This window comes from Abramis brama (assembly GCF_963993115.1).
Source record: "Abramis brama genome assembly, chromosome: 20".
NCBI classification, from domain to species: domain Eukaryota; kingdom Metazoa; phylum Chordata; class Actinopteri; order Cypriniformes; family Leuciscidae; genus Abramis; species Abramis brama.
In genome coordinates, this window is record NC_139982.1 from 23,997,565 (window position 1) to 24,012,150 (window position 14,586).

Genomic DNA, 14,586 nt, shown 5'->3' on the forward strand with positions numbered 1-14,586 from the left:
CATGTAAACAGATATATACATTTTTGGTATCAGAAATGCTTCTAATATGCTGATTTGGTGATGAAGAAACATTTATTATTATTATCAGTGTTAAAAAACAGTTGTGCTGCTTGATACTTTTCTGGAAAGTGTGATTATTTTTTTTTCTGGATTCATTTATGAATAGAAACGTCAAAAGAACAACATTTGCTGGAAGTACAAATCTTTTGTAATATTATTTTTTATCTTTACTGTCAATACTGTAATAAATGTAATGCATCCTTGTTGAATAAAAGTGTTGAATAAAATATATTTTGAACAGTAGTGTTATTTCTCATATCCCAGGATAATATGCAGAGACAAGCTTTTTGTAGGTCCCCTCTGAAAACAATCTTTTTTGCAGCTCAGTTTGGTGTTGCTATTGGTGCAAAAACTACACACTTCAGCTATAACTTTTACTTTATCACCCCATTGACCTTGTAAACGCTTTACTGTTTGGGTCTTTTTTTTTCAAACTAGATGAGTCAAATACATTAAAGTTACAGCTTAATATTCCTTTAATAGATTAAACAATGTGTTTTTGGTTTCTTCAACAACAAGAATATGCTGATCACAAGGTCTCCAGAGACATACAGTACACCCACAGCAACCAACTTCTGTGGTTCCAAGGTGTTATACACAAATTTCAGGGCCAGATGAAGCCTTATCTCCACAACACCCCCATTTTCAGGTCTAGGATATTCCTTTGAGTTCTCTGTTTGCATGATGAATGCCTATATTTATTTATCCGCTGCCATGTTAAAGGTGGTCCAGGAAGACTTTATCCAAAGAAGCTTGTTTCTCGGAAACACTAGGCCACTGAAAGACACAGTTCACGCATGAACTAGATATCACTGGCTGGGTGAGACAAACGCTATAAATATATTCTGAAAAAGAACCCAGGAGAAGCATAGAGGAGAATTACACCGCTAAACACATAGTCCCCCCCTTTTCCTTAATGTGCTGACGTAATGGCAACTTGGAGCATTAGATCACCTTCGCTGTCTTGGAAGGGTTTTCATTGGATGATGTTCATGACAAACGCTCTCAGAGGTACATATGCTCCCGTTCATTATTTAAAAGGCTACTGTAGAGGGATCATTACAGCACTAATGTTCAAACCCAACCCCCACAAGCAGGGAAGAAATCCACCCAGCCCCACCGCTGATGTGGCAGGTGATGCCACAGGAAACCTGCCAATAAAAAGAAACCAGCATTGATAAACTAGATGGTTTATATGGACAGCCCCACAGAGCACAACAAACAGGGTTTTTCTGGCACCAACTGAAGCCGGTGACATCACAAGCACATTGGCTGCCGGAAAACACTGGTTTTGGAATGTTGACGAAACAGTCATTTCCTTCAAACAAGTGAAATCAAAGTGGCAACATTCCAATTGCAGCATTCTAATTATAAAATGTACCAATTCCACTCAACAAAACTGTAGGAAAGGTATAACAAACATATTGAGGAACTCTTCAGGAAGGAAAATCCATGGAATTTCACAGCATGAAGTTGATTGAATTCCTTGAAGACAGAAATGACTCTCTCACAGTGATGTTCTTTCAACCTCAGACTAATTCACTCTCGGCCTTACGAGATTCAACTTTGGTTTCCTTTTTGTATCCTGTCATAATATATAATAGAGCTCAAACACTTTTTCCTCACCTAAGAAAAGTCCGAACACCTTTTATGGAACAAAAGTCACCAAAGGTCAGGAGACCCCTGCTCTAAAACCCTCCGACCAAAAGATCACCTCTTACCTTCTTTCTTGAAGGCATTCAGTAAAGACTTCATATCTCCTCTGAGTATAAGAGACTGAGACTTCAATAACTCCCTTGAAATGTCCGTGAGGAACTTGGAAACGGAAGGTCAGGTTCTCCTGGACCTGGGTTCCTCGGTCACTGAAGCACAACGGAGAGGGTTACGGAGAAGGCAAGCACTGTGGTGACAGTGCCCGCTCCACATGATGCCGTCTGTGACTGCGAGAGGAATCGGCAGAGCGCACAAGCCTCGCACTTTTCATTGCTCGGTACTCTCTCTCTCGCTGACACACATACATGCACACTAACTCTCTCGCTCAGGCTCCGTTTCTTTCCGTTTCGTCCCGCCCCCTTCCTCTCTCTCTTCATCACTCTTTCCCCTCACCAAATCATTGACTGTACTATCAGTTGAAGCCTCCCCCATCTGGATTCCTCTAGGTCGACAAGGCAGAAGACTGATTGGAGTATGTTGTTGAATCAGCTGGTTGACATGACCATGCTGGGATAATTTGATTCAAAACACTACTATTATGAGACAGAGTACTGAGATAAACACAATTGCCCAAAATCCTTCAAGTTCAGCCCATCAGTGGTTCGCGATACCATCAGAAGTGTTTTTAAAAATCGCTGGCGGCCGCCCACCGAACGGCGCAATCAAGATGTTTGAATTAACTTGAGATGTTATTGATTGGGGATTTTAACCCTTGTCGGCTAACCAAAACAGCTGTATGGGAATCAAGCCCCCGAGTGTTGCTAAGCAACCAAGGGATGGATGTCTAAATTAGTCAGTGCAAGTTGTCGGGTTGTGAATTCTCCCGTTACCCATGTATGTGGGCTGTCCTTCCTTTCACACTAGAAATTCACAATTGCCTCTCTCACTCTGTCTCTTTCTATCCCCCCCCCCCCCCTCCCATTTTCTGGAATGAGATGAAAAAAGATATTTGAGGAAACAAGGAGGAAGGAATTCTTGCATATTAATATCTGTGTCAGGGTATGATGTCATCAGCATATAGATGGACATAGAGTTGATACATACAGTGAGATCCCAAAGTCTGAAACCACTAGTGAAAATCCTTAGATATTACATTCTAATAAAAAAATAGTGCATACAAATTACATGTAAAATTAAGGAGTTCACATGGTGAATGTCACAAATTTGTTTAGATTAGTTGACTAAAACTAAAAAAAAATTGTGTTAATTTAAATAAATCTGAATTATATAAAATATCAATATATTAGATGAAAACGTATGAAAATGAGAAAAAAGTTGAAGTACTAAAATAAAAAATAAAAAATAATTAAAAACTAAAATAAAAAAACTAAAACTTAAACTCAAAACTGAACATATAAAAAAAAAATCATTCTAAATATTAAAGCTGCAGTCCGTAATTTTTCCTCTTTGTCGCCATCTCTGTTAGAAATCTGCAATTGCAGTTATTAGCGGAATTATCAACTTTATGTGGGTTGTGCCTCGGCACGGAACAGCGCGGATGAATCCAGTGTTTTGAGGAGAATGTGCGGCTGTCAGTCACCACGCCGGTGTGGATACTGTCATTCGCAATCACAGATTCTACTTCTTGGAAGCATGACCAACATAAGAATTTTCTCCAGAAAATGTCATCTGAACAAGTAAGTAACATCCACTTTTGTTCTGACCAACTAAGGGAAAAATAGCATTGCAGTAAATCGCGCTGATTAAATCTATTGATCACTTACCAGCAAAAAGCCGTCTCTGCGTCTGTTTTGAACCCCCACAAAACACTTCACGCCACCTTTCAAAAGCCCTTCAGATATGTATCCTTGTTTTCAGTGGGCCCGGTTGCAGTCTCTTTTTTTCTGTAGCCACTCCGAAGTCCGAAGTCTTTTTCATTTTACAACGAGTGAATCTCCAGTTGTCACTGGTGATTGTCGTTTGAACCTTTCTGGATCCTCCATCAAATTGTTTAATTATATCAAGTATGTGAGAAAATAATCTATAAATATATCTATTTTATATAAATCTCCACCTCCAACATCTTCACACGCAATATAGCCTACTAGACACCTTTATGTGTACAGATATAACGTAATGACATTATTACAAGCTTACCGTTTTGAACCTTAGAAAAAAACATTACTGGTGACATCTTGAGACAAAATGATGGCACAGACATATTTTAAGATATGCTAGTTGCTTTCAGTTAAAAAAGTAAATGTTTTAGACTAGGACTAGGCTTAACCCTTGTCTGTGAAACCAGAGGATTTAAATTTTATTTGTTTTTATAAATCCAAAATTTTCAATATGGTCTCAGACTTTTGGACCCCACTGTATATCTCCCAAAGTGCACTGCTTATTAGATGACTTGTATTGCCATGATGGACAGAGTGGAACAGTAAATCCAACACCATTTGTGCTTCATTAGAAATCTAAATCCCATCTCTGTGCTCTAATGAACCAGCAAAATGACAAAACTGACAGCTTCTTATATCTAACTCAACTCATACACAAGTACTAACATGGCAAAATCGTTGGAAACTGGTTCCCAGGGGGAGCTGTAAATGTGCTTTAAGGGAGCAGTTGTGATATTGCCATGATTCAAAATAAAACAAGCTCCACTTTAAAATAACCCAACGCAAACCCTGTGAGTTAACTCTCTGCGGACGACCTCCTCTTTCTTCTTCTCCTTCTTCTTCTCTTCATTCACGCCATTAACAAACCCAGTGCCGATCGCCCTTGCTTCGGTTGCTTTGATTAATCTTTCCTGATAAAGAAAACATCCTTTCATATGTGTCAGCAATTTCTAAATCCTCTGCACATCCAGAGCGGAGCTAAAGATGAATAGACATTTTCACCTAATTAAGGACTTTATACGTAACAAAGAATTCCGTCGGGCCTCCGAGGGGCTGGCCAGCGCAGCTGGTATCCACAGTCTCATTAAATCAATAGTCATTAAATTGCACTTGACAGTGTACCTCAAACTAAAGAGCTCAACCTATTCGATCGAAGCTGGCGCAGGTTTGAACTTGGGTGGTGAACTGAAATCCATCACTCTGTCATGCTTTGAATTTGGTCTTGTTTATAAGCCATGATTAAAACTCAAGATGTTGTATTATATTTCCCAGCGGCCCCAATATCTAATATAGACTGGCAGAATGCAATATGAGCCTGCGTGTGTGTGTACGTTTGCATGTGTGCATATGCATAACTTCCCATAATTCACACAATATTTGAGTGCTCTTTGAAATCTGCGCCATTTCAAATGCTTTACCAAGTCGATAGTAAGCCAGGCTCCAAGACATCCTTGGCTTCTCAACCGCAACGACAAGTGCGCACAAGGCAAACTCACATCCCTTAAGCCAATTATTGTGCGGATTCGGGAACCATGGCAACCATTGGGTGGCATTAAATGGGATGTACATTTACATACATAACTACAGTGCTCATTTTAAACATATAGGCATGGTGGCTGGCACACATAAACAAACAAAACCCAATGGATTTTGGTGGATTTTGGAAATGCAAAACCTTCCCAAATGGTTTGAATTTGTGAAGATTAAAGCTCCAGCACTGTGCCCTCTGCTGTGGTCTAACATGTGACACGTAATTACCGGATCCCCTGCCACTATGCGCATGAAAATAACAAGCCGTTCCTGTTTCCTCTCTGAGTGACGCATTAGACACAATGGCAAACTGTGCAACTATTGAAGATTGTTCAATCAAAACCTTATAAAAACAATATCAGTGCACAGCTGGCCAGACAGTTCATTCCGTCAAAGGTTCCTTTCGCCTCATATTGAAACATCCGGAAGCCTGCTGATTCCCATATTCCGCTGATGGAATCTCTGTGTTTATGTCAGAGCTGTTACCCAAAGGTATAAGGAAAACCTGACAGCTGCAGCAAAGAAGATGCATAATACTACATCTAGACTTCAGGTCAGTGCTATTCTCCGAATAGCTACATTATTAAAATAAAGGTTCCAAATGGAGGTTTTCACAGCAATTCCATAAGATCCATTAAGTGAACCTTTAAGTGAACAGTTTTCAAAAGAACCATTTTATCTTAGGCCCTGTTTACACCTGGTATTAAGATGTGTTTTGGTCGATCGGATCACAAGTGGATGACGCTAAATACAGCTCTAAAACACTTTCGACCACTTCCAGAGGTAGTCGAAAACATATTTGCTTTCGTTGTTTAAACGCTCACGTGGTCGAATCCTTTCGAACAGCCGCAAAAGACCGCCTACTGACCTAACGCGCAAACATTGTGGGAAGCGCGCTAGCCAGATGGGATTTAAACTTTGTTGGCTGGAGACCGAAGTTTGGTTTGAAGACGAAAAATGCACCAAGCACAATGTTCTCTCGCCATTCCTGAATTCTAACATGCACTCACCGCGTTCGCTGTGGTCTTGCGGCTATCAGAGCAAAAATGAAAGCTGCTGCTCTGCGTACGTTTTTCCGTCGTCTCCGAGCGTGTTCAACTGTAAATTGCGCAAGCTTATTTTGTCCAATAGATAAAAAGAGCTGTAAAAACTCATGCATTTACCCACTCATAGAACCTCCCCTCGAAGAAATCAGGACAGAAGTGTTTGAAAGTGGACAAAAGAGATGGATTAAAACACCAGGTGTAAACGGGTATGTGTCTGCCTCGTCTACTTGTGATCCAATCATCTAAAACGCCAACGCATCTTAATACCAGGTGTAAAGAGGGCCTTAGTGTAAAGAACATCTAAAGAACCTTTTTCCACTATAAAGAAACTTTTGTGCAATGGAAAGGTTCTGTGAATGTTAAAGGTTCTTCGTGGAACCATTGATGCAAATAAAGAACCTTTTTTTTTTTTTCGTGTAGTCCCAGAATCATTATCCCACATTTCCATTTTACATCAATATAGACAGAAAATGAACTGACAAAGCAATCAAAGTCACTCAATGTCATTCAGTAAGCAGGTTAACAATTTTATGGCACGTTGGTGAGACAAAGATTAGCATTGCAGGTCTGAAAAACCAGGACAAATGTGACAAAAAACTTGAACGTGACAATTCCAATCAGAAAAAAACGTAGGACTTGATAATGGCCTATATTCAGAACAGGAAATAGTAGGAATTCTGCTGGTGTGCAAGTGCGTGTATATGGATGAGTCTCCTCTTCCTGTAAGGTCTGTAGCTTATGTAGGTCAGCCCCACTGAGTAACGCTCTCTCTAGATGCATGCTTGGGTTTGGTGCATGAAGCCATCTATAGGGTGCAACGACAATAAGCAATGCCTGTGCACACAACCTTCAGGGCCAAAACATATATCGCTAATATCATATAAAGCATAATGCACATGGATCACGTGTTATATGTGAAAGTCGGTGAAAAAATGTACATGCAAAATGCCTGTTATGAATAATTAACATGTAAATGAGTTATTTATGTCACGTTATCTCCACTCTACATTATACACGGACATATCCGTGGCGTGTGAAGTCCTTCAAAGTCTGATTTACCCAGAGCAGACTTCATTTTATCTAAATCCTTTCGTTTAATGATGTCTAATGATTAATTAAATCTGTTGTGCCTTCCCTGCCTTTAATGAGGCAGATGATTATGCGGTCCGTTAATTGAAACGAGCGCATTCAATCACTGGATTCCTCAGAGTGTGGCTGAGAGTGTCAGAAAAATATACGGATGCATTTTACTTTTGGTAAATTAACACTGACATCTTCTACACGTGTTAGAGCTGTGGGAGTAGAGAGTGTCGTGTGAGGTAGAAAATAAAATAATTTATCATCTGTTTATGTCCAAAATATTCTGCCGAATATGCATAATCACAATCTTTTTCTTGACTATATAAAGTTATAGGAAGATATATACACAGTTGCAATTATATATATATATATATATATATATATATATATATAGCTGCTGTATTAAAACTACATTTGCTCATAGGCAAATGACCCTAAAAACAATAAAGAGAGCTTGTATGTTCACTAAAGGTTCAGACGCACAATTATAAGTTAAAGTAAACCACTTCTGGAGCCCTAGAGGCACAAATTGCTGAGGCCCAGTATTATAACACTGCATAATTACAGGAGCCGCTGGAGATGACGTCTGCTGTCTCACTAGCAACAATAGAGGAAGCCCATTTTAGCTTATGTTAGCCTTTAGCACATAGTACAACTTTTGCACCTGCAGCATCAGCTGCCTGCCTGACAATGGATTCATAACATACACCTTAATAAATGTGATACTCTCTTGTGCATTTTGCTGAGGAATAGCATTTTAAATGAATTAAATAATTTGGTCATGCTCGTTTTCAGTATAATCAAGACTTTATAGGTGTTCCTGTGGCCTAACAGCGACGTGTAATTTAGCCATCCAAATTTAAAGCTAAACTTCTGCATGACACAACACAATCACAGCCAATCAAAACATCTACAGAACAAGGCAGCACTGTATTAATATTCATGAAACATAATTCCTCAGCAATTAATCCAGCATGAACCACACATGATTGACTTCAATCAAACTTTGTTTTGAAGATAATTTTAGTTGTCTAGAAGTCTATATTTCTTCTATAAACTATTAGCATTTGGCTTACACTGATAGAATTTTAAAGGGTTAGCTCACCAAAAAATGAATATTCTGTTATTAATTACTGATTCTAATGTCATTCCAAACCCATAAGACATTTGCTCATCTTCGGAACACAAATGAAGATCTTTTTAATGAAATCTGAGAGCTTTCTGTCCCTTTATTGACACCCTACGCAACTGCATTTTCAAGCCCTAGAAAGATAGTAAAGACATCATTAAAGTAATCCATGTGACTCGATGTGAACTGTCCATGTGAATCCATGTCCATTTTTGGGTAAACTAAACCTTTAAGCATTCAAAGGGCCTGTTTACACCTGGTCAGTTTGTGCGTTTTCTCTGATCGGATGGCCATCCGATCGTAAAAAGACCAGGTGTAAATTCATTATTCCAAAATTCCGACTGGAATTCAGTGTGCACACATTATCATTATATTTGTTGCTTATTGCCAATGGGACTGGTTGGTCTGGATTCAGATTTTAAGTACATGGATACAAATTTTGTATCCTTTTTACATTGCATGTATATTTAGGTAATCCAACTTACCAATATCAGCGTCTTTGTGATTCTTTATGGACTCTGCAAGCTCAAAATTTCCAGCAATTATTGCCACCTTTGAAAAAAACATATATAACATATTAGATTCATTCATTCACAGGCTCTATCACAATTTTTCTATCCATTTTCCATTTTTTGGCATAAAACAGTCTGCAAACTTATAGTCAGACCGACTGAATTAAAAATAAGACCACTGTCACACAACACCTAGATGCAGATTTGTGAGCTCTGACACATCACTGTCCTTCACTGACTACCTTTCACAACTGTCTTGATAACTTCGGATATGTAAAATCTTTGAAGTGACCCCCATGAGTGCAGAATTGTGACGAATGTCGATCTAGAGTGACGTAAAAGTCGCATGAACTCCGATATGACTGTTCAGACTGAGGTCACATTGCAAAACATCAGCCCTGTATCAGATTTAGGACCACATATGGAAGTGGCCCAAATCAGAATCTTAAAGATCAGATTCCATGTGGTTTGTGCTGTTCACACTGTCATGACAAAAACAGATCTGAGTCACATACGAGCACATTTACCTGCAGTCTGTAGCCTTAGTGAACTATTCCCAGCAAAGCTTAATGTAACCTCAAAAGGGCCTTCACAGCAATGAAACAAAAAGAAAAAAACTGTTCAATAGCACGACTTCCCATTCAGCAGATGTTCATTTCTATTTAATGGCTTTAATTTTACCACCCTTTAAAAAGCTAGTTACTCAGTCTATTATAAGATCTATAATTTACTCATCAGTCTGGTCACCAAGTCTGGTCGTGAGAACAAAACTAGGTTTGAAATGGTGCACCAAGGCAGAGTAACACGCATTACGCTTGTGGGTTTGGGAGTACTAGATTCCTAAGAGTAATAAAACACAGACTTCATTCACATTAAACTAAATTAGTTGCTAAGATTTACATAATGAGCTTGAGAAGAACTGCATTCCTTTTCAAATGAAATACGGTGCTTGGTTGCAGCACAGAGCTAATGCTAGATGAGTTAAGAAGAAAAACACAACAGCAAGGTAAGTGAATCAACACGGTAAAGGCCTAGAATTGAAACAAATATTTTAAGAAATTTGTTCAACTGTTCAATACTATTCACACACGCTGTCGTATGAACATACATTATTAAGTAAGAGCTGGAACTTTTCGGTTTGCAGTTGACCCAGTATCATCGTTCTCAGAGTAAAAGGGCAGCTGTAATACAATTTGCTCTGAACACTTTTTGATTTTGCCGGGGAGAAGTTCTGTTTAACCAGGCGGATCGGAGCGTTCCAGAGGAGAGCCTGAAGTTTCATGAGCTGCTTAAATGAGTTGTAATCGAGCGATCGCCGAGGCGTGAAATATGATTTTAGCAGCATGGGATGAATAATACAGCGCATTAAACAACGCATCAAGAGAGCTCTGATATGTACATTACATAAACACTTCACTCCTACGTCAGGTTTGGAGTGAGCAGGGTCAGTTCAAAGCTTTAGAGGTTGTAAACCGAGCAACTAGCACAATGAGGCCAGCCATGAACACTAAATGTAGCAGCAAGTGTTGCTAATGTTTGACTTAACGCGTTTGACTGTAGAGCCGACAGCAAAACTAATGATCTCAGCTCTATTTTAATGTTTTGGAGGTTTGCCATTGGATTACTGTTGCGATATGTGCCATCTTGCTAATAAAAGCCACAGTTTTTCTTGAGGCACAAACAACAACACATATTTTGAGTACTGTACAAACCAAGTATTTTTCCACTCTGGATATTGCATTGAAGGTGTTTAAACTTTAACCACAATCTAAAAACCTGGCACAAATGCTGAATGCTACATTGTAAAAAGGCTTTTGCTGGGTGAACAGGTCGGTGCACTATGAAATCAAACTATGAATAAAAACGCAATGAAAGATGCAGCGAAGAGCGGTTATTTGTGTCAAGGAGGTTGCATTTCAAAGGGTTAAGCTTTCATTATGTGGGTGGTCTAGTACAGTATTGATGTTGGCGTGTTTGCTATTAAAGGGTTTACTGTACATGGCATTTTGCTATCAGCATTTGCTTTGAAGCTTTAATAATTCATTATGATAGTGATATGAGGGGTGGCGATTATGGGTTAGGATTATGTCGTTTTAATAGCAAATGAACTCAAAATAATCAAAAAATGTAATTAGAAGTGGGTACTTAAAAGATTGGATCTTAAAATATTACTATTATAATATATCGCAATGTAAAATCAATCATGTAAATTAAACATTATAAGCTTGTTCCTGTATCAATCTTGAAACACTTTTATTCGAGCTGGAAATAGACACATCGTTTGTAGTTTTATTCCCCTGAAAAGTGTAAACTGTGTCTCTGAGGTGCAATCAAAACATTGCTGTTTGATTAAGGATTCCGACCAGCCTCACACGACAACAGCGGCTCGACCAATGATGTGAGTATAGGGCGTGGCTATCTGTTTGGAATGGGCGGGGCTATCCAGCCAATTGAAGATGGAGTTTTTTCTGTGTAAATTATTCATAAAATAATAAAAGTTCTGCTTAATTCATAAATGTTCCGATTTAGGAGAAATTCCTTCTGCTTGTGTTGGCTTAACTTTATGGTGCAAAAATGAAAGTTACTTTAGTTTTACCTTTTTTGCTAATAATAGTCACTATTAACTACAACGTAAACCCTAATGTTGTCATTAATAAAGTGTTACGTTAAGTTAACAATACTTAAAATACAAAGTTTTGGCATCATAACTCAAACAGGTATGTTGAAACTGGAAATTGAATTGATGTTTTAAATATTTAAATTATTCATTCCGTCTCCGTTTAATTTGATTGGTCATGATTGAAGTTCTGCCTGACAACCACGATGATTTGTAGATATTAACACAAGGCAGTAAATCTTTAGGTTTTTTATTTTATTTTCCTCATACAGCAACTCTAACTGACTCATAATGAAGATTAAAAAAGTATGTTAAATTTGTAGGTACTGACTGTAGATGTTAAAATATATATATACACTTTTCTTAATCACCCTGTAGATTTTATTCTAATGTTATTTGTATGAAAACATTTGAGTTAAGTTTCTGTGAGAACATCAGACAGGGTGTTTAATTTTCTGGTCAAACCATGTGTTTCTAATGACTGTTGACGCAAAAATTACTTCAGTTTTAACTATATTTCTAATAATAAGGCACAAAAAGTTATTGGCACAAAAAGTTCTTCATACCTATATTTATAATTCACACTAATGCCACAAAATTGCTTCAGATTTAATACATATTTCTAAGAATACGCGCTGACTACTGCAGTAGTTTTACGAAGATAAATAATAAAAAAAACAATTAATAATAAAATTACTTCAGTTTTAACTTTATGGTGCAAAAATGGCTTCAGTTTGAAATATAATAAATAACTAATGACTAGAGGCATTGGAGTCACAGCCATTACTGAAGGCAACTGAACAGTAAACGCAACACTGTCATCAGCCCATGGCCACAGACTTGGATCATGTCCATTGCTGTCAGACAAGCAATTGAATGTCACAATCTGACATTTGAGAAAGAAACTCCTTAGGTAAACAAACACGAGAACAAGAGATTTTTACCAGGAAAAAAACTGACTCCGCTGGCTTATTTCAGTTAAAACGTTTAAGAAAACTATAAGAACTGATTTGACGTTCTTTATTTCCCCTATCCAGGTCCTAATTATCTGAAGATACCAAACAAATATAATAAAATTATTAATTACCCTCATTGTTCACACATTGAACACACATTGTTCTCTGAGTGCTGTCTTACATAATGCCGGCGCTTCCATTTGACATTCCATCTAATTAATTAAGAGCTCTGCCCGACAGAACAACAAATAGACCCAAGTTCATTTTGCACTCATCTTTTTTCCCAACACTAAACCAACAAAATATAGCAAACTTCCATGCGCAAGCTTATGTGAAAAAATAGTTTTATTCACTTATTAAAAAGTAGCCAAACCAACACGTTCTCATACCTGAAAGGGCGTTTGTCCTCTGTAGTTCTTGACGTCTTTGCTGGCTCCACGAACCAGAAGAACCCTGGCACACTTTTCCTTCAGAAGAAAAGCAGATGATAGAGAAATTAATTCAATATGATCCACCTCTAACAGATGCTCTACTATCTGTGTTTCTTGACCTTCTAAGAGCAAAATTAGACACGTCAAGAGGTATATCCCATCTCACCCAGATCCAAAAGTGACAGACTTCTCCCTCAGCTTTGGGAAGTCCAATTCAAGTGTGATGCTACAGCAAAGTCTACACCCAAAGAGAAAGGATCGGGGGTCTCTGCAGCAATGCCTAAGTGCATGTGTGAATGTGTACGTGAGAACCAAAAGCAGAAAGAGAGAGAGAGAGAGCGAGCGAGAGAGATCCAGAGCTCTGTAGCTCTCCAGCCCACTATATCCAGCTGGATTCAACAGCCCACCCACGGAATGCCTCACCACTAAACCGACACACACACAATCGCACACATACACACACCTCCAATGCCTTCTCCTCCTACCTCCCTTCTAATACTAGTTTCACAGCAGCTGCCAGCCCTTGTATATGAGACATAATCACATGTGAGGATGCTTCTTCTATTCCCTGCACATGAAAATATCCCTGGCCTGCATTTGGCACCGGTTACAGGTTCCTCGTTGATATGGTGACGGATCGGCGCAATAGGGTTTAATCGCAAACAATCGAGGCTCGATAACCTGACGGCCGAGACAAATGAAGCATCTTCCGCCAAAGGTTTCGCCTCGTTGCGGCCGATCACTTCAAATAACGACCTCGTTGGTCGGCTCAGGATGAACGCTCTAGAAATACATGATACATCATATGTGGCCACCAGTGAACTCAAGAGCCTCCATAAATCAATAAATGACACTTGCCATCGGCAGGGACATTTTCTCACCTTAAAATAAACTATATTTTCTAGTCATAAGACCTGGGGTGGTGCGATTTGTTTCAACTGTATTTAACAGCATATATATTTTGATGGCAAATGAAAATGAGGCTGTGAGAGAGTGACGTACATTTCGTTCGATTCCGTTGTTCGTAATGTTAAAGTACAGAGGTTGTGTAAAATTAGACTTCAAGACAGTACAACATATTGAATTCTATGTTTACGTCTTCCTTTACAGATGTTGTATATAAAGGCCCATTCACACCAAGATCAATCATAACAAATTATAAAGATAACTATAATGATATATACTATTATATAAATATAACTATATTAGCATCCACACCAACACACAATAATGTTATTTTTATTATAAGCATGCACCGCAGTGTTGTCATTTTCCACTTTAAAAGGATGAATTCTGATTGGCTGTCGATGTTTTTATCATTCATCAGCTTGAAAAAAAAATCGTTGTGAAAGTTATTTCCATGATATTGTTTCTCTGTGCTGTTATTATTAGTTGTGGAGTGGACTCTGCTATTCTTTTAAATTTAGAACTATATACTTATGCTTGTCTTTGGTGTAAACCAAAGTGACACAGTGGATGTGGGATCAATATGACCTATGACACAGCAGGAATATGATGTTATACACAGAGCGACAGTGAATACCGCTAGCGCTAGCAGTTCCAGCAGACAATGGCGCCCATGCTGTGACCCCGAGCTGACGGAGCAGACTAGATCTCCCACAGAGGAAACATAAGGTGATTATATGCCTGGCTGCTTAATGTCGTGAACGTAAT

At 38.5% G+C, this 14,586-nt stretch overlaps 1 protein-coding gene across 1 annotated transcript in view; it reads right to left on the reverse strand.

Moving 5' to 3' along the window:
• shank2b (SH3 and multiple ankyrin repeat domains 2b) overlaps window positions 1-14,586 on the reverse strand; it is a 99,204-nt gene that overhangs the window by 59,213 nt on the left and 25,405 nt on the right. The window contains exons 9-10 of the mRNA XM_084094168.1: window positions 12,871-12,948; window positions 8,882-8,948 (exon numbers count right to left, since the gene is read on the reverse strand). Of these exons, the coding sequence (XP_083950294.1) occupies window positions 8,882-8,948; window positions 12,871-12,948 (145 nt within the window). The remainder of the gene's footprint in view (window positions 1-8,881; window positions 8,949-12,870; window positions 12,949-14,586) is intronic.